Source organism: Mastigoproctus giganteus, chromosome 1 (genome assembly GCF_048544385.1).
Source record: "Mastigoproctus giganteus isolate SK-2022 chromosome 1, ASM4854438v1, whole genome shotgun sequence".
In the NCBI taxonomy this organism is placed as follows: domain Eukaryota; kingdom Metazoa; phylum Arthropoda; class Arachnida; order Uropygi; family Thelyphonidae; genus Mastigoproctus; species Mastigoproctus giganteus.
Genome location: NC_143575.1, coordinates 100,913,606 through 100,938,652, shown reverse-complemented (window position 1 = coordinate 100,938,652; position 25,047 = coordinate 100,913,606). Strand labels below are relative to the sequence as shown.

The following is a 25,047-nucleotide window of genomic DNA, read 5'->3' as shown; positions in this document are numbered from 1 at the left end:
GCACAAGTGAGATGCGGAGTAATGAGTTTCTGAAAATTTATTTGTTTTTTATATGATTGAATATTTCATGGAAGGGGAAACACATTTCACTATAATAACATGAAAACCCACACAATTCCAGCTATCGGTATTATAGCAAATGCAAGAAGATAGAGTTTACTACCCGTTTATAATTGAAAATGTGCTTTAGAAAAATACCATGAAGGCGACAATGATTAGCGAGTCAACAGTGGGGATTCACAAAAAGGAATGGAAACTTTGAAATTACATCTAAAATAATAGCAGCATTTTCCCAGTACAAAAGCTCAAAAATGCCATGTTATGCGGGATTTCCTGAGATTCTCAAACTATGTTAGAGCGAAACCGTGTTAATTAAGTACCATGTTGTGCAAGGATTGCCACAATTCTCAAACCGTGTTGTAGAAGTACCATGTTATATGGGGTTGCCTGTACAAACATGTGGTTATATTCACTATTTGCCCAATGTTTATTTTAATTTAGTATATCTTGTTTATCTACTTATATAAAACTTTTCTTTTTTTAATGAAGTAACTTTAAAGTAGATTACAAGCAAATGCTTCAGTTTCAAGTATCGACCCTGGTATATTAATTAAGTTACCATTTACTTACAAGCTAAGTTACCATTTACTCTGCTTATTGTGAGAGCAACATTCAGATAGCTACTGCAGAGATCTTGTCATCAGAATCAGCATTAGGATTGTTACCCATGCACATGGTAATACAAATGATTCTTGTGCAGGATATGCCACATGCAAGTGGATCATCCTATTTGTGTGTTTTAACTTAATGTACTGGAACTGTGCTTAGTTTTTTCTGCATGCAGTTTAGGTTTCTTTTTACCTGTTGCATTTACAGTGCACACACAAATGGCCACAAAACTGACAGATTAACCTCTCCTTCTGCAAAAATAAATAATAAATAAAAGATACCTTGGCTCAAACTAGTGTGCATGTGTGTGTGTGTAATCCATTGGTTCTTCACATAAGAAATGATATGTGCAAAATCATGAATAGGTTAAATCCTTCATTTCCCGAACACCACTCTTTGGAATGATAATGTGAAACGCTATGTTAAGCTCCTAGTTGAAATGTTTAATGCAGCAGTTTGTGATGTTCTTTCCTTTGTTACGTGGATTTATCATTCAGCATCTTATTTTCTGATGCACCTTTCTATCTTTTTAATTTATTTTTTATCACAATTTTTTCTCCTAGTTTAGCAATTAATTTCACAGGTACACTTTCCTACCTGATAAAGTATGTTTTATTGGTTTATCCATTGGGGTAGTAGTAGAGGAATGTGATGCAGGAAAGCAAGCTTATTTAGCATCAGCCAAAACAAAAACCATTTCACACATCCATTCCCTCTAAACGTTTGCCTAGTTCCTCATTGAATTTATTTAATGTGTCAGCTTCCACAACCACAGATGGACGTTTGTTCCAGCAATCAACTACCCACTGGCTATAGGCAAATTTCTGCACATCTATTCTACAACTGTCTCAACTTGAATTTATGCTTCCTTAGGTTTATAATCTGAGCAAGTGGAAGAATCCCATCAGAATTCAGGGTGCTCGACCCATTCAAGGCCTTATACACCTCAATCAGATCACCTTTACAGGTGCCTAGTCTTCAGCTGCTGCAATTTGCAGAACTTAAGCCTCTCTTGGTAAGAGGATCCTTTCGTTCCCTTCACCAATCTTGTTGTCCTTCTCTGTACATGCTCAAGCAAATCTATATCTTTCCTAAAATGAGGCCTCCAGACCTGTACGCAGTACTCAAGGCGTGGCCTGACTATTGCCTTATACTAAGGGATAATCACCTCCTTTTCCCTACTCATAAAATTCCTGTATATCATTGACAAACCCCATGACCTGCTCTGGCAGCCTGCCTGCACTGCCCAGAAAATTTCATAGCTGACTGCACAATTACTCCCAGATCTTTCATTTTCTACCACCCTATGTGTAGTACCACATACTAGGTATGTTTCTCTGGGATTACTTCTACCCATATGTGTACTTTGCATTTTTCAATGTTAAACTTCAGTTGTGGCTTCTCGGCCCATCTGCCCAACTTTTCTAGATCCTGTTGCAGTAGCACGCTGCCATTACTGTCATCAACAACCCTGCCAACCTTAGTATCATCTGCAAATTTGGATATTAAGCCTTATTTACATCCATCAATATCATTGATAAATATACAAAACAATAGCAAAAAACAATATACAAAACAATGAACCCTGGGAGACTCCACTAATAACATTAGTCCACAAAGAACAGCATCCCTTGATTACTACTCTGTCATCTCCCACTCAACCACTCTTTTATCCATGGTAGCAACTTGCCCTTAATACCATACTACTCCAATTTGTATAGTAGTATTCCAAGTGCAACAGTATCAGAAAAAATTAAGTTTTATAGCCCTGCCTATAAAAAAAAAAATACTTCTGGAATATAGTAACAGGAATGTAAATTGCTTTAAAATACAGTTCATTGCATTTCTTACTAATATACTCATGCACAATTTTTTTTTTTTTTTTTTTTTTCCCCTCTGTAAAATTTAGCACTTTAGAATCTGGAATACTTTAAAATCAGCACATTTGAGGGAGGGGGGATTACATTCCGGAAATATTAAAGTAATCCAGCACTAGTATCAATGATCTGATTTATCTTTAAAAATCCATGCAAGAAAGAGTGACATTTCTTTCTCTATAAGATGTCTTCTAGAGAAAGAAATGTCTCAACACAAAAAAAAAGTTGTAAAGAAGTTGTTCAACGTGTGCTGTCATGCGATATATGAAATCGGTTTTCAAAGTTGTAATATAACTACAAGTCTACAACTATCTGTTGAAAGTGAAATACCAGGACAACTCATTACAAAGGCAAGTTTGTTCTACTGAGAAAATTAAGAATATTACATTATCCATGCCATGCAATTTAATTCCTGCTGCCCACAAAAACGTTTGAAAGGAAAAGATTGTCATACATGTTTACAGATGTAATTAAGTTCAGTTGTGGGTGCTCTCCTGAACTGCTGAACTACTAGGTGTACTTATCTAAAACTTTTAAAAAAAAAATTAAAATCCAGCACCTCTCTATTCCTGAGGGTACCAGATTTTAGAGTTTACTATATTTTTATTAATTTGAAAGAAGTGTTCAAGAATGCTAGTCTGATCTGTATTAAAAGTTATAAACTTTTGATTTTTCAGAATTAACAAGTATGACAGTTTCTTGATAACAGTAAACTAGTCATCCCCAAACAATTTTTATCTGCTGTTAGATTTTAAAATAATTTTGTGCATATACACACTTGTGTGTGTGTGTGTGTGTGTGTGTGTGTGTGTGTGTGTGTGTGTGTGTGTGTATATATATATATATATATATATATATATATATATATATTTTTTTTTTTTTTTTTTTTCAGGATTTTTGAAATACCAAACAAAGATTTCATTCAGCCATGCCCCTTCCTCCACCACCACCTCCAGCACCACCACCGCCTGCAACTTTTGGAAGAGAAAATATAGAAAAGCCAAGGTTAACCAAATCAGAACATGTAGACAGGGGTGCACTTCTTAAGGAGATTCATAAAGGTGCTAAATTAAAGAAAGCAGTAACAAATGACAGAAGTTCACCAATACTTGCAAGTATGTATGTTAATATGTTTGTAAAAAAGTTTTAGTCAGAACACTTCTAATTAGCTGCCTATGCACCGATGAGCCAAAACATTATGACCAGCGAGTTGTTATGCAAATCGAAGCAACTGCAGATGAACTACAGCACATGCACGGGTCGGGACATGGTATAAAAAATACCTGATACTGAGTTCCATTAATTAGTGTTACCATTGTTCTTCAGATGGGAAATGCAGCGGACAAGCGAGTTTGACAAAGGCCAAATTGTAATGGCCAGACGACTGGGTCAGAGCATATTCAAAACGGCATGGCTGGTGGGGTGCTCATGGTCAGCCATGGTTAGTACCTACCGAAAGTGGTCTGAGGGGGGGAAACCCACGAACTGCCAGTGAGGTGTTGGACGACCACGGATCATCAATGCTAGAGGTGAGCTAAGGCTCTCCCAGATGGTACATGGCAAGAGAAGGACGACTGTGGCACAACTGGTTGGAATGCTGGTGACAGGAGTAATGTGTCACAACACACAGTACATCGAACCCTGCTAAAAATGGGGCTGCGTAGCCGCAGGCCACTCTAAGTGCCCATGCTAACCACAGCTCACTAGCGACAGCACCTACAGGGGGCACGCAAGCATTGAAACTGGACCTTGAGTGATTGGAAGAAGGTCGTCTAGTCCGATGAATCGTGTTTCCTGTTGCACCCTGTGGAGAGTATGCGTGCATCGTTTACCTGGGGATGTGATGGCGCCTGGATGCACTGTGGGACAAAAACAAGCCAGTGACGGCAGTGTCATGCTTTGGGCGATGTTCTGCTGGGATACCCTGGGTCCAGTCATCCAGGTGCTGGGGCGCCTCTGTAGCCAGGTGGGAAGGAGCAGCAGTGCATAGCACACGCTTCTTGATTAGACCGGGGTTCGAGCCTGTCACCACCAAATACGGAGGATGCAGAAAGGTCAGGGAATGACCACCGCATATTCCCGGAGCAATATGGTCTTAGTTGCTAATGCTCCTAAAAATCAAACAACAAAAACCAGGTGCCGGGCACTCTGACGTCTACCACCTACCTAAACATAATTTCTGACCAGGTACATCCTTTCATGGCAACGGTCTTCCCCTCTAGTGGTGCAGTCTTTCAGCAGGATAATGCGCCATGCCACACCGCCTGGATTGTTCGAGACTGGTTCACGGAACATGAGGAAGACTTCCAGGTTTTGCCCTGGCCTCCAAATTCCCCAGACATCAATTCCATCAAGCATCTGTGGTTTGTGTTGGAACAGAAACTCCGATCTGCGACGGCTCAACCACAGACCTTACAGGAGTTAAAGGAGCTACTGGTTATGTGTTGGTACCAGATACCACAAGACACATTTATAAACCTTGTAGCATCCATGCCTCGCCGGGTGCGAGCTGTTTTGGCTGCACGTGGAGGACCAACATCATATTAGTTAGGTGATCAATAATGTTTTGGCTCATCAGTGTAGCTATTAAGAAAGACAGTATTAAACCCCTGAAATGGAGTTTAGTATTGGATGCTTTTGATAGTATGAATCAGAGCTGTAATACTCAATATGTCCTACGTTGATAATAATATTTGTAAAATAATAAGAGGAGTTTACCTCAATATAGTACGTAGAACACTTCCATATGATACCCTCCAGAAATTAAAACGAAAAAATCGACAACTTACCGGTACATTAGAGTAAAATATAAATAATTAAAAAGCCAATTCAAATCAATTTAAAGCAAGTAAAATCAAATTTTACTCTAATGTACTGGTAAGTTGTCGATTTTTTTTTCCGTTTTAATTTCTGGAGGGTATCATACGGAAGTGTTCTACGTACTATATTGAGGTAAACTCTTATTATTTTACAAGTATTGGATGCTGTATGTGGGTTGCACCCAAGCCTGTCTAGCCAATAATTTGTCTACCAAAAAAACATTTTGTTCCTTTACATCAATGATTTTTTCAGTAGATGAGAAAGACACGTTTCTATTTTCATTCAAATAGGGCAAAAATTTTTGTTCTTTGGATGTGCTAATTAGCCAGCATAAATGAATTTCATCTATTTTAGAAGGGTTTCTTTCTTCTGTTATTTTCTCAGCAGTGTTCGATAATTATGATTTGTGCATATGTGCTATGTAATTTTATGCTTTTAATCAGTTACTCCAGATTCCATTCAACTTGCACTTATTATTTCTAGTAATCCAAGCGAGGCAGGAATGCCTTGGATTTGCACATTATTTATTTAGTGCTATTTTACAAATTTTGAATCTCAACATGGTTTTCTGTTCAGTATTTTTTCTCCATTTATTTCAATGCATTTAAAATTTATCAAAAAGTTATTCCTTGTTATATTTTGCAAATTTAACTTTTTAATGTCACACACCTTATTTTGATAAAAGGTACTTGCTGTGATGTTTTGTAAATTTTAAGAATGGTTATTACAAGATCCACATCAAATGCTTCATTCAAGAGTATTGTGACTCGGACAAAAATGGTGATTCTCATGTGAGTCAACTTCATTGCTTGCATAGCCTTTGGCATGTATTCAAAGATCAGTCTGGTTGCTAATCATAACTCAACTGACAATTCATTTTGTTCCCAGTATAAAGCATATATTGATCTCAGATTGAAACATAGTGCATTACTGGAAGGATTTGAGTCACTGAAGGAATGGTTACTTGATCTAGAGCTAGATGTAACTGGAATCTCATCAAGAATTTAAGGTTCTAGTGATTCCACAGTGATTCAGGCTCCCTGAACTGAATAATCAAGGCAAACTGGTCTAGTTGGGAAATTGCATTGTCAGGGAATACATTTTTTGCAAAGAGGATAGTCAGATTAGAACCAGGGAGTGTCTGCCATGGACAATAATTAATAATGTCACCAACAGGTTGTCTGATTTTAGGGGGTAAAACCAGAATTGTTATTCATTTGGGGAATAATGATATTAAGCACACACAAACTGATGATTTGTTGGAGAAATATATAGGACCATGCTGAAAATATTGTAAGTTAGGTCAGAACATGTATGTAGCTGCAATTCTGTCCAAGCATGATAGAAGCTATTGCAGTAATGAAGCTAAAGCTAGGTAGATTAACTCAAGACTTGATAGACTCTGCAAGGCTTTTGGGGGAAAATTTTTAGCAGTTTAGCCTACACTTATAGGCAGTAAGAATATGTTTTGTAGAGACAGGATATACTTGAACATAATTGGCAATGGTTTTTGCCAGTATCATTGAGGATACCTTAAGGGTTTAGGGAAGTTGCTGTTGCAGGGGGTGGGGGGGGGGGAATATTGGTTAGATAATTATGCATTTATCTGATATCAGTCAAAGTAACACTCTTGCACACATCTCATAAACTCTTCTTGATTATTGTTGCAATAGTGGATATTGGCAAGATTTTCCAAGGTAATGGATGTTGTTTAAAATGAGTGGAAAGCTAAGAAAAAAAGCTTAAATAACTTCAAGAAGTGTATCGGGTTGGTAAACTATACAAGAACACACAATCTAAACTGCATATAAAGTAATGTCGGGAGCGTTGTCAATGAAATGATTGAGTTTGAACACACCAGGTTAAGACACCTAATGCTGACATTATAGGACTAACAGAAATATAGTACCACCAGAAATAAGGTATGATGAGTTTCACTATGGTATGTAGAATGTATTTAGAGAGGATAGGGGAGATAGAAGTGGAGGGGGTTAACATGCTTCATGTCAAAAGCCGTCACAGATTTACAAGTTACGCATGCTAGTACAAAGTTGGTGTCATCTGAGTTAGCTGAAAGTAAAGGTACAGTGACAGTAGGAGTAATTTAGAGCAGAAAAAGGTGGCATGGAAAAGTACAGAGATTAAAAAAAAAACCTGAAGCTTATAACAGTGTCAGTATTTTTTTATTTAAAAATTTTTTTTTTTTTTAATTACTGGTTACAGATGATAACAAACTGAACTGATCTTAAGTACCATAGAAAAGGTTAGGCTGCTAAAGGCAGATTATGTGAAATCACTGGCTGTGGAGCAAGAAAAAAAGCAGAGTCCATGAATTTTTCATGTATGTGAATCGAAAGAGAAGAATAAATGAGATCAAACCTTTGTGTTAATGGGTATGGTGAAAGTCTTAGATAACTCAGTTGATGTTGCAGATGAATTGAACAGGCACTTTGCACAATCTTTACAGAAGAAAGACCCTTCGTGGCTAGAAGAAATTTGCAAGTGAAGCTGGGAAGCATGAAATTAACCCTTTAGAAATTTCAGATTATTAGAAAAACTTTCAAGATGAAAGGCAAGTAAGGCTCCTTGAATTGATGGCATATAAACAGTAATCTTGAGGGAAGTGGCAAGAGATTGCATTGAAATTGAAGTTAATTGTTAATTGAAGTTAAAATGCACTGCTTGCATGATGTTTGTGGAGCAGTCGGGTACGGGACATGATATTGTGATGGGGGATGCAAGGACTGTAACAAAATCGGGCGACAACTCAGCGTTGTTATGGGCCTATATGAGAGCTTGAAGGATAGGGTGGATGCCCTCGAAGGATCTAAATAGAGGGGCCCATCAAGCTCTCAGCTGCCCACATCAATGCCAGAGCTTGCACTTGGTCATCATGCAACACAGCAGCAACCCCCAAGTCAGAATGTGCTGTGTCCCACAGGAACTAGTAGTTGTTGGTGACTCTATTGTCAGGAAAACAGGGAACATGTTTTCTAAAAAGGATAGGTGGAACAGGACCAGGGTATGTCTGCCAGGGGCAAAGGTTAATGACGTTATAGAGCGGATATCATCTTTTAAGGGCACAAAAGGTGATATAGTTGTACACGTTTACACTAATGATATTAAGAGTAGGAGACCGGCAGAATTACTTAACAAGTACAGGTCACTGTTGAAAAAAAGCCGTAAAATAGGGTTGAATTTGAAAGTGTCTGCAATTCTGCCCAGACACGATAGGAGGAAGTATATGATGAGAGCCATGTCGATCAATTCGGCCCTGGAAAGATTGTGCAAGGCTCAAGGAGTAGAACTTTTTTCAGCCTGGTCTGTACTTGTTAACAGGAGAGACTGCTTCTACAGGGATGGGATACTAAAATAGAAAGGGTGCAAGAATATTTGCTGATGCTATCGAGGCAGTGTTAGGTGGGTCGGAAAACTGCTAGCTTGGGAGGATACAAGGACTAATAGATTAACAGTAGCCACTAGCAGAGGTGAAAGTGATTCTTGCAGTGCTTCTATTGGAATGAGCAGAAGCCTGGAAAACAAGATGCAGGATATTTCAGAGACTGCTGGGAGTCATTCCGGTACAGTAAACACGTGGGTTGTGTTAGGGTAGCTAAGAATAGGAACAGGTGCATGTATACTTGTGTGTACACTAATGCAATGCTAGGAGTTTGGTAAATGAATTTGAGGTATTGCTCAAAGCATCAAAGGTGGATATTGTTGGGTTATCAGAGACATGGTGTCACACAGATATAAGGAATGCAGAACTGGAATTTGTGGAGTACAGTCTACAGAAAGGATAGACAGGATAAGAAGGGAGGAGGGGTTATGCTATTAGTTAAGAAACACATAAAATCCAAGGAAGTGAAGCCAGTCGACATCGCTGGACAGGGCAGTGTCGAGTCAGTTTGGTGTGACATAAGCATTGGGAGATCAAAATTGAGAGTAGGAGTGTGCTATAGGCCTAATGACTCTGATGAGTATAATAAGAAACTGTACAGGGAAATAGTGGGCCAGTAAATCAGAGTGTCTTATAATAGGGGATTTTAATTTCCCAGATATTGACTGGAATTTGTGGCTTGGTCACTCAAACACTAGCAAGACTTTTGTGGATTTATTGGATGATTGTTTTCTACATCATGTTCGGGAGGCAAATAGAGGGAGTAATTACGCAGTACTCAAGGCGTGGCCTGACCATTGCCTTATACAGAGGGATAATCACCTCCTTTTCCCTGCTAGCAAAATTCCTATATATCATTGACAAAACCCCATGACCTGCCCTGGCAGCCTGTCTGCATTGCTCAGAAAACTTCATATCTGACTGCACAATTACTCCCAGGTCTTTTTCATTTTCTACCACCTTAAGTGTAGTACTACACAGTTGGTACGTTTCTCTGGGGTTACTTCTACCCATATGCAGTACTTGGCATTTGTCAAGGTTAAACTTCAGCTGCCACTTCTTAGCCCATCTGCCCGCCCAAATTATCTAGATCCTGTTGCAGTAGCACACTGCCATTACTGTCATTAACAACCCTGCCAACCTTTGTATCATCTGCAAACTTCGACATTAAGCCTGATATACCTTCATCAATATCATTGATAAATATACAAAACAACAGTGGACCCAACACCGAACCCTGTGGGACTCCACTAATAACATTAGTCCACGAAGAGCAGCACCCATTGATTACCACCCTCTGTCTTCTCCCACTTAACCATCCTTTTATCCATTGTAGCAACTTGCCCTTAATACCATTCTGCTCCAATTTGTACAATAGTCTTCCATGCGCAACAGTGTCAAAAGCTTTCCTGAAATCCAAATATATCAAAATTATTTTTTGCATCCAGTTCCTTTGTAACCACATCATAATATCCTATCAAATTCGTCAGACAGGACTTTCCCTTAACAAACCCATGCTGTGTCTGAATTATTGCTGCAGTCTTGTCTAGATGATCCTGCAATGCATCTTTAACCAGTGACTCCATTATTTTACCCGGAACAGAAGTTAAAATAACTGGTCTGTAATTACTCGTGTCACCCTTCGATCCCCTTTGTGAATTGGGGATACATTTGCACATCTCCAGTCCGTGGGAACTTCCCCTGAGTCCAATGATGCTCTCATAATTATGGCTAAGGGTTTGCTTAGTTGCTTTGCCGCCTCCTTTAATATAACTGGATAGATCCCATCCACCCCAGGTGTCTTTCTTATGTTTAATTTCAACAATTTCTCCTCCACTTTGCCCTCAGTTATTACAAAATCATTAAGTATCCTGCTACAATTTGATAACCTTCTGCCATTTTCAAACCTTAATAATTCCTCATGTGTGAATGTAGATGCAAAATACTCATTCAGTTTGTTTGCTATCTGAGCAGGATCATCAACAGTCGAACCATCGACGTCAAGTGGACCAATCAGATTCATCCCCTTCCTTTTAGAATTTATATAAGTAAAGAAATCCTTGCTGTTTTTCTTAGCATCGTTTGCCTAGGATTTCTCGTAATCTGCCTGCCTAACCTCCTTTGTGACCTGATTACAGACTATCTTATATCTGCCATAGGCTTCTGAGTCGCTTGATAATTTATATGCATCCCATGCATTTTTCTTCTCTGTTACGAGTCTCATTAGTTCATTAGATAACCATTTTGGCCTAAACCTTGAACAATATTTCTTAATAGGTATGAAACTTTTAGTAGCCTTCCACGATTAATTCCTTGAATGCTTCCCACTTAGAATTTACTGTTGGTAACATCGTCTGTTGATCTCACTGTATAGAATGTAAAAACTGTCGGTATTTAAATTCTATACAGTTGGACCAACTGATGATGTTACCAACAGCAAATTCCAAATGGAAAGCATTCAAAGAACTTATCTTGGAAGCTACTAGGCTTTACATACCAATTAAGAAATATTGTTCAAGTTTTAATACTGAATGGATGTCAGATGAACTAATGAGACACATGGCAGAGAAGAAAAATGCATGGGATACATATAAATTAACACGTGGCACAGAAGCCTATGATAGATATAAGCTGGTCTGTAACCAAGTCACAAAGGAGGTTAGGCAGGCAAAGGCAGATTATGAGAAATCTTTGGCAAAGGATGCAAAGAGAAACAGCAAAGAGTTCTTTACTTACGTAAACTCTAGAAGGAAGGGGATGAATCAGATTGGTCCACTTGATATCGATGGTTCAACTGTTGATGATCCTGCTCAGGTAGCTAACAAACTAAGTGAATATTTTACATCGACATTCACACATGAGGAGTTATTTAGCGAGGGGAAAGCCAGAGGTGTATTCAACTCTGGCAGTAAGCTAGATAATCTTGTAATAACTGAGAGTAAAGTGGAGGAGAAATTGTTGAAGATAAACACAAGAAAGGCACCCGGGGTGGATGGGATCTATCCAGTTATATTAAAGGAGGCAGCAAACCCTTAGCCATAATTATGAGAGCTTCCTTGGACTCATGGGAGGTACCCATAGACTGGAGAAGTGCAAATGTGACCCCAATTCACAAAGGAGGATCAAAGGGCAACACAAGTAATTATAGACCTGTAAGTTTAACTTCTGTTCCAGGAAAATTAATGGAGGCACTGGTTAAAGAAGCACTGCAGGATCATCTAGACAAGACTTCAGTTATAGCTCGGACACAGCATGGTTTTGTTAAGGGGAAGTCTTGCCTGACTAATTTGATTGGATACTATGATGCAGTCACAAAAGAGCTGGATGCAGGGAATAACTTTGATATTATATACTTGGATCTTAGAAAGGCTTTTGATACTGTTGCACATGAAAGACTGCTGCACAAATTGGAGCAGTGTGGCATTGGAGGCAAATTTCTGCTATGGATAAAGGGGGAAAAGACAGAGAGTTGTAATCAATGGACACTGCTCATCGTGGACTAATGTTATTAGTGGAGTCCCTCAGGGTTCAGTGTTGGGTCCATTATTGTTTTCTGTATTTATAAATAATATTTATGATGGTATATCAAGCTTAATGTCCAAGTTTGCAGATGATACAAAGGTTGGCAGGGTTGTTAAGGACACTACTGACGCTATGCTGCTGCAACAGGATCTGAAAAGATTGAGCAGATGGGCTGAGAGGTGGCAAATGTGAAGGGGAAACAGCAACCCCAGAGAAATGTATGAACTCTGTGTTACTAAACTGACAGTGGTAGAGAACGAAAAGGACCTGGGGGTAATTGTGCAGGCAGATATGAAGTTGTCTGAGCAATGGAGACGGGCTGCAAGAGTAGCTCATGGTGTCTTGTCAATGATATACAGGAATTTTTCTAGCAGGGATAAGGAGGTGATTATTCCCTTGTATAAGGCAATGGTCAGGCCACATCTTGAGTACTGTATACAGGTCGGGAGGCCTCATTTCAAGAAGGATGTAGAGCTGTTTGAATGAGTATAGAGAAAGGCAAGAAGATTAGTGAATGGAACAAAGGGTTGCTCTTATGAAGAAAGGCTTAAGTTTTACAAATTACAGTGTCTGGAGACTAGGCACCGGCGAGGTGATCTGATAGAGGTGTATAAAGCCTTGAATGGTTTGAGCATGCTCAATGCTGATAGGATTCTTCCTCTTGCTCAGAATAATCACCTGAGAGGGCATAATTTCAAATTGAGGAAAGACAGATGTAGGATAGATGTGCGGAAATTTGCCTTCAGCCAGCAGGTAGTTGGTTGGCGGAACAGACTTCCATCCCTTGTTGTGGAAGTTGATAGCCTAAATAAATTTAAGGCTCGGCTGGACAGGTATTTCGAATGAACGGAGGGGTGAAGTGGATGTTTTTTTTTTTTTTTTTTTTTTTTTGGCTGATGCTGCATAAGCTTGCTTTCTTGCATCATATGCTTCTACTAATGCTAATTATGAATGTGTTGCAGGACGCTGAATAAGATTCCTTATGTTGGAGAAGTGCCAACGTATCACAGTTCTAAGAGAAATAGGGACCTACTAACCAGCCAGTCTAACTTGTAAGGAAAATCATGGAGACAGTGATCAAGAGTGCAATAAAGATCATTTAGATAGAAATGAAATTCTGAATGAAACACAATGCAGTTTTGTAAAGGGAAAATCATGTTTAACTAAGCTGGTTAGCAATTTTGATAGTCACTATTGAGCTGGATGCAGGAAACGATTTTAATATTAATTGGATTTCATCAAAACATTTTACTTAATCCCATATGAGAAGTTACTACCCAAGCCGAAACACGTTGGAATCTCAGGGAAAACCTTAGATGGATCACAGGACAGCTGTGTAGAGCAACAGTCAGAAGAGGGTCATTAATTTCTACAGATTGGGCAAAGTAAGAAGTGGGTTTCTCAAGGATCAGTACCAGAACCACTGCTTATTTTGATTTTTCTTAAATAACAAAGGGATAGAGGCTGTGATGTCAGAATTTACAGATGATATCAAGATCAGTTTACGATCTTTGCGAAGCAAGGCTTCTTCAGGATGACTCAAACTCAGATGATCAGGAAAGTGGCAGCTGCCTTTTAGCCCTAATGGGTAGCACACTTGGTGGTAGGATTGCCATCCTCCCCCTCACAGAGTGGAAAAGACCAGAGTTTGAGTCCTGCCAATGATGTGAGGAATTTTTATTGGTCTTTTTCACAATATGGCTGACTTATTTGGTCTCAGGCAAGAGTAGCATGGTTTTTCATCCAGCAAACAGGAAATTGATCTTAGAAAACACTCAATTTACAGACAATATATATGGAGCAATATGGCCTTAGTTGCTGATGCTCCTAAAAAGCTCTACTACAATAATAACAACAACTGTCTTTCAGTGCAGTAAAATTCAAAGTCTTGCACTTGGGAAATAGCAACCCCAAAAGAACTTACCCACCCACTTGGTGGGATTGAAATAAAAACAGTAGAGGAAAAAAGATTAAGGTGTTACGATATAGACAGATATGAAGTCTCCATGCAGTGTAGACAGGAGGCCGGAAGGGGCCCATAGTTCCTTGTTGATGAGTTATCGAACATTTGCTTATAAAGATAAAGTCATAACGTCACTATATAAGGAAATTGTGAGGCTAAACTTGGAATACTGTGTCCAGCTGTGGAGACTGCACGTAAGACATCGAGCTTCTTGAAAAGGTCCAAAGATGGAGAAGCGTGCATTGTGAGATCAGCAAAAGGGCATCCATATGTGCAAAGACTTAAGGATACAGAACTTTGATACTTGACACCTCTGGGGATAATTGATTGGGTGTATAAGACTCTGAGAGATGAAAGTGATATGAACAAGGGTGAAATTTTCACTGTTATGATTCCAGACTATGGACCATAAATTCAAATTATGGGGGGAAAAAAGTTTAGAATGGATTACAAGAAGTTTTCTTTTAGCCAGTGAGTTTAGTACTGAAATAGGTACTTCCACTCTGGTATTGGACTGGTAGCTGGAATTGACAACTGACAGCTTGCGGAAGTTTGAAGATCAGTTATATAGGTGAGGAGCGAGTCAAATTGGTAGTTTATTTATTTTTAATTATGCTTTTGTTTCATTTTATTGGTCTTGGCTGGTGCATAAAAAGTCTAGGGCTTCCTTGCACTATATGACTAACACTAATTTATATTTATTTGTTAAGCAGCTAGCAAAAAACCAGAATATTTAGACAAGTTAGTCATATTATTTATTAGTGTTTCTACAAATTTTACACAGCTTGTATATAGTTGGCAGTAGCAAAAAGATGGTTTGATTTGCATAGAGCAGGAGACAGCTACGCTTTCCACCATATTAGCTATTTTAAAAATAAATAAGGTGTCAATTTATCTATACAATATTTTTAGTGTATTTCTGTCTGAAGTAAAATATGCTGGTTGTAGAATTTGTGTGTTGTTTTTCTTTTGAATAAAAAAAAAAAAAAATGTAGGGGCATTAAAAAATTTGAAGCAAATTTAATTAGAGGAAATTAAGACTTTTGGCATTGGAATGATTAGCTATATATATATTTTATGGACAACAAAGCAATAAAAAATACTTTTTAGAATGTGACTGACAATGAAGAACTAAAGTGCAGCATACTATTGAAAATACATGTTGTACTGAGAAACATGCTGTGGGTTGCCATTTAACAATCGGGTCAGTCACAGCAACCCACACATTATTCCCAGACTTTGGTACTGATAATGGTATTCATTAGTACTGTGCATGATTACAAATTCTACAGATGTTGATTTTTGGGGAATGTTTGGATTGTTTTTTATATGGAAGTATATTTTTATTTCTATTTATTTGACGATTTGTCAACTCTTATCATAGTGACTTACATTGATGCCTTAAAAAATCTTTTCAAAATAATATCATTAGATATGACATCAAATATATGACATTATTTAGTCTGCAAATTGTAATTTGTAATAGTTGCCAAGAAATTTATATTTGAATTTAGAATATTATTTATATTTGAATATCCTTGAATTTAGATATTATAAAAAAAAATATTTTGTATTTTTGGCTAAAGAAAAGTCCAAGCACATTTTAAACAATTCCCAAAAGAATTGTCATGTATTTGACATCCAATTTTCAATAAGAATTATCTTGTTGCAAATTGGATGTCAGCCTCTTTTTTTAAGGCTGAGGTTAAATAAGCTTGAAAAAAGAGAGAAGGCAACAAAATTAAATTACCATTTAATCTTGTTGTTCTACAAGATTAAATGGTAATTTGTTCCACTTAGTTAATGACACTTAGTCTAAAAAAAAAATTTATTAGGTCCATCTACTTCCCATAATTTTGGTGCAAATTAAGGATGATTTTAAATTTTCTGGGATTTAAATTCAGAAGTTGATTAAATTGAATTGGATATTGAAAAAAAAAATCATGTATTTTACTGCATTAATGAAAATTAAGTGATCAGCTAATAGATAGCGAATAACTGAGAAAAGGCGGAAATTTTACAGACAATTTTTAAACCAATTATTTTGAATTTTGATGATAATCTCAGTAAAGTTTTTCACTTAATATTGGACTATAAAAACCATAATAAAATTTTTGATATTTAAAAGCATTTACATACACAGCTTATTTTTTTAAAAATTCCCAAATTGGAAAACACTTTGGGGGATGCACCATAACAAATTCACTCCAAAAAGAGTTAAACTTATGGGTATGTATTTGCCCATTTCAACACTGGAACTACCTTCTTAAATTCGGTGGCATTTGCCCCCTCCAGTCTGTTTGGACTTCACCTTGGTTAAGAGATGGACCCATTATAATAGCTAAAGTTTGATAATGCCTTGTTGCTGCCTTTAACATCATAGGATAAATGCCATCAGTTCCTAGAGCACTTTTTCAAATTAAAAGTGTGGTAATTGCTCTTCCAGGCTAATTTCTCTGATCAGTGGCAGTGCCCCTTCCTCTACCAGATGATCCAACAGCCCCATGTGATCCTTAACAACCATACTAAACCAGTTCTTGTCCCCCCCACCCTTCCACATGGTGGCAGACCTAGCTGTATGGTAGTTTTTCTTACTTCCTAGTAGCCAATATCTGGACTAGTAGAACTGTTGAATCTAAACAAATGCTTACACTGGAGTTCAATGCAAGAACATCACTTAAGTTAATCAGCTGTCTGGTTAGAGTCATCAGCAAATTGACTAATTTCCTATAATGGATCAGTACAGTTTCCTCAATTCTGTTTGTTTACATATGCAAAACTATACAGTGGATCTCCATTCACTGTATGATATGTGGTAAGCATCGGTCATTGTGATCATGTTTGCGAATTGAATTTTAATTCTATTATATAGCGATTCTGATAAGCGAAAATAGGAGGAATATTATCCATAGGCTATAAAAAGGTAAAGAGTATAAATTTACACTTACGTACAAAGCTTAATCACTATTGTAATTTGTACATGCTAATTGATATTTCTGGTTACTGACTTTTTTTTTTTTTTTTTTTTGTTGTTATAAAATTTAAAACAATAAAAAAGATAAGCAATCAGTAACAAAGAACACGGCATACATAAAATTGTAACTAACACGATACATACAAGTGAGATACATGGTAGCAAGTTTACAAAAATTAAAAAATAGCAATGAACAGAAAATTCTGAAAATTTATTTATATTTTTTATTTGATTGAAGATTCCATGGAAGGGGAAACATTTCACCATAACTTAAAAACCCACAGAATTCCAGCTATTGGTACTATCGCAAATGCAATAAGATTGAGTTTAGTGCCAGTTTTTATAACAGATTACACTAACCCTAAGAAAAGTCCAGTAAACTGCAAACTGCAAATTGTTTTTTATTGTTTTATGGTCATGACCTCCAAAAATATCACAAAGGCATTCAAAATTGATTCTTATAACTGAACATATGATAACGATGAAAGTGTAGTGCCTTTTAATGATTTCAATTGGTTTTCTGAAATTTGATTCTATAAAGCGGCTGATTCTACTAACCAGTGACCATGTTAAGAAATGCCTGCTCATTTCACTTTACGATGGGCTTGGCTTAAGATTTTCTCTGACGGGACCACGTGGTGCTTCCTCTCAGCCAATAGCAGTCTTTCTAAACCTGTTGGCTGCATGTTTTGTTTTTGCATTCATTAGTTGAAGTGATTTTTTTGGGTTGTGCTTTAATCAATTTTCATTATAAAAATCACCTTTTAGAGAGATAAATAGCTTAGTTATACAGGGTGATTCACTACCAGTGTGACAAACTTGCAAGAGGTGTAGGGGGCATAAAGACAAATCGGAATCACATAGCATTGCAGGGTCCGAAATGTCTTCGTCATGCGGTAGAGGACGTTGAATGGGAGGTCGCGTGAACAACGATCCCGCTGGAAGTCAGCATTTGCGAGGCAGTAGGATGGACGAGTATTCAAACTTTGAACTGGCCGACATGCACCTCGCGTATGGAGCTGCGGACTGTAACGGGCGTGCTGCTCTGCGCTTGTACCAGGATCATTTCCCGCACAGGCATGCTCCTCATCATACGATTTTCGCACGTGTGCACAGAAGGTTACGTGAGACTGGTTGTTTCATGAGAGGTACCATGAATCGAGAGCGAACGACGAGGACGCCAGACAATGAGGAGAATGTCCTAAGTCTTGAAGAAGGCAATCTGAGTAAGAGTACTCGAGCGATAGTCCAACGATTGGGTATTTCCCAATCCACTGTATGGAGGATACTGTCAACAAACCAAATGAGTTCATACCATCTGCAACGCGTCCAATCATTGGAGCCTGTGGATTATCCACTCCGGAGGACTTTGCTACTTGGTTTCTTCAACAGAAACGGTTCGCAAATGCTGACTTCCAGCGGGATCGCTGTTTACGCGACCTCCCATTCAACGTCCTCTACTGCATGACGAAGTCATTTCAGACCCTGCAATGCTATGTGATTCCGATTCGTCTTTGTGCCCCCTACACCTCCTGCAAGTTTGTCCCACTGGTAGTGAATCATCCTGTATAGCGAAACTTTCAACTTCCGAGGTCTTGGAACGAATTATCAAAAAACAATGTGCTATTGGGTTATGATGGTGTCTCCGGAACAGATTAATATAAAGTGGGGGCCCATTGTATTCACTTTGCCTTCTTCCAGAGTCTTTTAGAAGCCTAATTTATTCATGTCTTTCTCTTTGAATAACTTTACTACAAATTCATTAATGCTTCTCATCATGTTGGCAGCATCTCTTGATAATTTATATTCATTCCATTCAACTTTTTTTTCTATTATTCACTTTAGGACCGTGCAAATGGGGGGTGCATTGGATGCACTGCACCAGGGCCCCCAATCTAAGGGAGGGCACAATAGATGGAGCCATCGATGTCTCAACATAAATAAACTAGGCCCCCACCTTGACCTCTTTTGCATCCGGGCCCCCCAAGTACCTTTGCACAGGCCTGACTGACTTAATCAGTTCAGTGGTCATTCAAATTCATGTAGACTTGAAACAGTAATGCTTTATAAGTACAAAAAAGGTGAACAGATTCTACAATTACTTCAGTGAGCATTTCCCCTTTATTACTTGTTCAATTCAACAATTGTTTTCATTGAATAGAATTGAAATAATGCCAAGGTCATGATAATTATCAATGTGAAAATTTAAGCCCTTGTTGTATTTTCAGTCAAGTCAACTCAGAATGAACGGGGAGCAGATAATAATACAAAGCCAGTTAACAACAAAGGATCATCAAGTCCTGTTGGATTAGGAAATTTATTTTCTAATGGTATTCCAAAGTTACGTCCAACTGGAAGCAATTTTCAAATAACAGGTAAGTATTCTTATAATAAGCATTACAGTGTTTAAGGTTGCTCTTCATTGTTGTACTTAAAAATAGGGCCATTAGTTCTGAACTAAACTGAAGATTTTGGAATCTTTAACTTCCCATTTTTCAGTGTGAATCAGGAAGAGAAAGTTAACTCCTTGAAGTCATTATGTAAGGTACTTATGTTTATTATAATAGTACACTGCACATCACTGACTTTTAAATACTTTTTTAATAGAATAAAAAATATGAAATACTTTTGTATGCTGCTAATTAATGCATGCTGGTTTTCAGCACTTGTTTCAGCTGGATGCAGTACTTTTCTCTAGTAGACCATGCGTGTTTTAAGAATTGTAGGTTCAGTAAGCAACAGAAGTATGTAAGCCATTTGTTTATAAATGTTTTTTGGTATTAGGTGTTGGTGCATTCAGAATTGAGTAGAGCATCTGTTGTCTTCACTGTCTGTCCATCCATCTACATGTATAAGCATTACTCTACCTCTATGGGTGCAATTTCTTAATTTTATGTTTGGATTTTAAGTCATCTCAAATGTCATTAGCATTGTACAAATAGAAGCCTGAGGAATATATGGGCAATACAGCAAATGTGCAGAAAATAAATTCTCTTTTTGGTTATCATGCACATAAAAGTGCCTGATTTAAAGAGTTTAATTTACTAATTATATAAATAGTGAATTATAATTTGTTTATTTTATTAATTGCAAATTCCGCTAAATATATCTATTTCAAATACAAAGGGCTACTTTTACCAAGAAAGGCTTTAGTTCTGCAAATTGCATCATCTGAAGCCAAGCATCTGCGAGGTGATATGATTTTGAAGTGTTTGACTTTGAATGGATTGAGCAAGCTCACTGCTGATCTGATGGGATTCTTGCTCCGACCACACTTGGGGGGATCACAAATTCAAATTGAGGAAAGATGGTTGCACAATGATGTGCAGAAGTTGCATTTAGCCAGCGGGTGGTTTTGCTGGAGAAAACTTCCATCTGTTGTGGAAGTTGATAGCTTAAATAAATTCAAGGAAGAAAGAGGCAACTATTGGAGAGAGTGAATAGGTGAAATGGGAAGTGTCTTTTTTTTCTTTTTTTTGTTGTATAAGCTTGCTTCATTTGCCATAGCTAATGCTAATTTCATTAAAATAAAGGAAGAAATAAAGTACAGGAAGTCCTTGCTGTTCATTTTGTTAATTTGTCACTGCTTGTTTATCACATGTACACTGTGGTCTGTGACAGTAATGGCATTCACCCTGTAGTACAAAGGAAGCCACAGACTTTTGCTATGCCGCCCCGAAAAAAAAAAAAAAAAAAAAAAAAGTAGATAAAATACAAATTGTGCTTTCCCCCCTCACATAGGTGACTATCTAATTGACTTTTGAATTTATTCAAACTATCAGCCTCAGCTACCTGTGATGGCAACTTATTCCAGCAGTTGATGACTCGCTGACTAAAATAAAACTTCCTACAATCTGGTCCAAACCTTTTCTCCTGTAATTTGAATTTATGGTCCCTAGTTCTGGAATACTTTATAACAGTGGAAATGTCACCTTCATTGATTTTACTAATCCCTCTAAGAGCATTATATACATCAATCAGATCACCTCTCAGGTGCCTGTTTGCCAAGCTCTGTGCCCACATAATTGGAGTCTTTCCTTGTACAGTCACCCCTTTTGCCGATCTTGCTATGAGAGTTGCCCACTTTTAGACCCTTTCAAGAAGCTTGATGCCTTTTTTCAGGTGAGGTCTCCACACTTACAGTATTCCAAATGTGGTCCTACAATTGCCTTATACAGTGAATTATGACCTCCTAATCTATACAGAATACTATTTGATAAATCATCAATAGGACAGCATGGGCTTTCCTGGCTGACTATTTACACTGTTCAAAAAACTTCATATTTGCCACATCGTAACTTTCTTCCTCTGTTTTTAATTCAACTGCACCAAGTGTATAATTTATTTTGGAGTTGCTATGCCTCAAGTGTAAGTAAGACCTTACATTACATTTTGCTGTATTATTAAAACTTAGCTGCCACTTATCTGACCTAGGCCTATTAAATCTGACAAGTATAACAAACAACTATACAGAGAAATAGTGGGCCAGTAAATCAGAATTTGTTATAAATGGGAGATTTTAAGTTTCTGTATATTGACTTGAACTTGTGGTTGGGCACTCGCACGCTAGCAAGGCTTTTGTGGAATTATTGGATGATTGTTATCTACAGCAGCATGTTCGAGAGGCAACCAGAGGAAGTAATACTCTTGATCTGATTATCAGCAGTGATTATTTATGCATTAAGATTTTGCAGATAAAGGAACCAATAAGTGACAGTGTGTTGGTGTGTGATGGTAGTTATATCTTTATTTATAGATGTAACTACCAACAGCAAATTCTAAATGGGAAGCATTCAAGGAATTAATCATGGAAGCTACTAGGCTTTTCATACCAACTGAGGAATACTGTTCAAGGTTTAGGCTTGTGACTCGTGGCAGAGAAGAAAAATGCATGTTATGCACATAAATTATCATGCGACACAGAAGCCTATGGTAGATATAAGCTAGTCTGTAATCAAGTCACAAAGGAGTTAGGCAAGGGAAGGCAGATGATGAGAAATCTTTGGCAGAGGATGCAAAGAAAAACAGCAAAGACTTCTTTGCTTATGTAAAGTCTCGAAGGAAGGGAATGAATCACTTCACATTGATGGTTCGACTATTGATGATCCTGCTCAGGTAGCTGACAAACTGATTTTAAGATTTTCCCCTAACAAAACCATGTTGTCTGTCTTTCAGAATGCCATATCTATCTAAATATTCCTGGATTGCATTCTTAATCAGTCTCTAAGATTTTCCCTACCACTGGATTCAGACTAACTGGTCTGTAGTTACTGATTTCGCTCTTAGAGCCGCTTTTATGTATTGGCAATATATTGGCACTTCCCCAATCCAAAGGAAAACCCCAAGTCCAAGAATGCCCTCATAATTAACCTCAATGGTTCAATATACTCCTTGGCAACATCCCTCAAAATTAATGGGGTATATGCCATCAACTTCAGAAGCCTTGCTTGCCTTTATGCTGAAAAGTCCCCCCCCCCCCTAATAAACAGTCATCTTCAGCACTGCAAAGGAAAAATAAAATATTGTCAGATCTCAACTAAAATTTGTGTGGTTGCCATAGAGATTTCAAGATATCAAACAAAAAAATTTTCATCCCTCTATCACAGCTACTTTTGGGTGAATACTTTTTTTTTTTTTTTTTTTTTAACTACCTTCATATTAAGATCATGAGTAAGATCCTTAGATGGATTATAGGATGGCTACAAAACAGAATCAGAGGGTTATAGTTAATTGGTATCTTCAGAATGGTTTAAGATTAGAAGTGTGGTTCATCAGGGATTGTATTGACACTACTGCTTATGATTTTCTTAAATGACTTTGACAAAGCTGTACAGCATATGGTATCAAAATTTGAAGGTCGTGTGAAGATAGGAAGAATAATTAATGACCAGGGTCAAACAGTACTTTTTACAATGTGGATAGGCTCCAGGGATGATCAGTGGGAGCTATGTTTTAGGCTGCAGATGCTGAGGGTGACAGCATTCATAAAATGAATGTGTCACCCTCATTCATTTTATTAATCCCCCTTAGGGTCTCATGTATAGTTTCCAATCTCCATTGCTCTTCTCTGTACCCATTGAGAAGGGTTTTTTTTGGTTTTTTTTAAGAGGCAACTTTCAGGATGCATACAGTATCCTGAGTGGTGCAGTCTTGCAAATGATTTAAACTCCCTTTTAATTACATGCAAAGGTATCTTCTGGCAGCCTGTTTTCATTGCAGGAGATTTTAAGTCTGTTTGTCTTAGCAATCTCAGATCTGCATTGATTGCCTTTAACTCATCTACCATTTATCTGTAAGTTTCCCTTTATTTTGAAGATTGTTTTGAAGTAACATAGCCTAGTTATTGTTTACTACTCTTAGCCTTCATATAGATTCTAACAGTGTCCCTTTATGCTTTGATAGCATCATTTAAGAAAGTTAGAAACAAGAGGGATTCCCAACACTCTTCCCTGATGGACACCACTTAACTTTGGTTCACACTAAAAAATGTCCATTTGTAACTTTTTATCCTTAATCTTTTATCCATCCATTGATCAACCTGAGTAACTCATCTGTAATCCCAGCTTTCTCCAGTTTGAACAGTAGCCATTCATGAAGAATTATGTCAAAAAAACTACCTTAAATCCAAGTATGTAATGTTGAAGTTGCTTCTTTCATCCAACTGCTTGGCTGTAACATCTTGATAATATATCATGTCATACAAGCATAATTTTTGTATATAAACAAATGATCTCTTGAGGATGTCATTCTTGTCAAAATCTTGCAATTCTGTGTTCTCAACTGGCACTATGTGATACACTTGGGATTCTGTGCTGAGAAAAAAATTTGGTATAATTTATACAGGCAGTTCCTGTTTTACGAGTTTTTGCTTTACATGTTCCTGGGTTTATGAGTTCTTTTATCAAGTATCAACAAAATGGAAAATGAACATTAATTGCAATAAATAAATGCTAAACATTCATAAATACGGCATTTCAAGCCACATGGTTAGCTATAAGTAATACTGTAGTATTGTATAGCTATGTGTATTACTGTGCATATTTTTGTTTGGTCAGGCAGACAAGAGCATCTCACTGACTTGCATAACATAAAGCAGTTACCATGCTGACATTACAAAGAGTTGTTGTGTTACTTTTCATTTTTGCTGTCTTGCCTTATTTCAATCTCCCATATTAATACTGTACAGTATGCTAAAACAAAGTAATGCTGTGTAGAACAATGTTAATAAAAATAAACAGCAAAGAGGAATAACATTGGAAACAATGAGATCGTAAGAAACATGATCTCATTCTTCATCATCATCAGTCGATGATGATGAAGAATAAACATTCTTTAACATTTGTAGGACAGAAATAATTTCTTTATTATTATAATTTGCTTGATTATAAAGGCTATGATTTCAGTTCTTTGGATAAATAAATCATTGTTTAAGCATAAACTATTGTTTTGTTTGACCTTTATTTAATATTACTGTGGTCAAATTTCATTGTTGAGAACATAACCCCTGTTAAAAACCGGAGTTACATTTCCGCTTTACAAGTTTCCACTTTATGAGCGCATGCTAGGAACAAATTAACTCAAAGTCGAGACCTACCTGTATGTATTGCCTTTATAAATATCAGAGATCTTAGTTCATTTTCTGGACTGATTTTACGCTGCTGTAATATTCATATATACAGTAAAAAAAAAATTGTTTACTAAAGGTCAAGGAACATTCTCAACCATCGCATCATATAGTTTTTTTTTTTTTTTTTTAAGTACCAGAAAACTTGTATATGTAAAGTATTTCCATTCTTTATAAATGATCTTTATAAATTTTTTC

General features: G+C 37.3%; 1 protein-coding gene across 2 annotated transcripts in view; it reads left to right on the top strand.

Moving 5' to 3' along the window:
* The window catches only part of LOC150091057 (uncharacterized), an 80,551-nt gene that overhangs the window by 33,681 nt on the left and 21,823 nt on the right, over positions 1-25,047 (top strand). For both annotated transcript variants that reach the window (XM_090381462.1, XM_090381472.1), the window contains exons 2-3: positions 3,439-3,661; positions 19,454-19,600. In XM_090381462.1, the coding sequence (XP_090237588.1) occupies positions 3,475-3,661; positions 19,454-19,600 (334 nt within the window). In that variant the 5' untranslated portion in view covers positions 3,439-3,474. The remainder of the gene's footprint in view (positions 1-3,438; positions 3,662-19,453; positions 19,601-25,047) is intronic.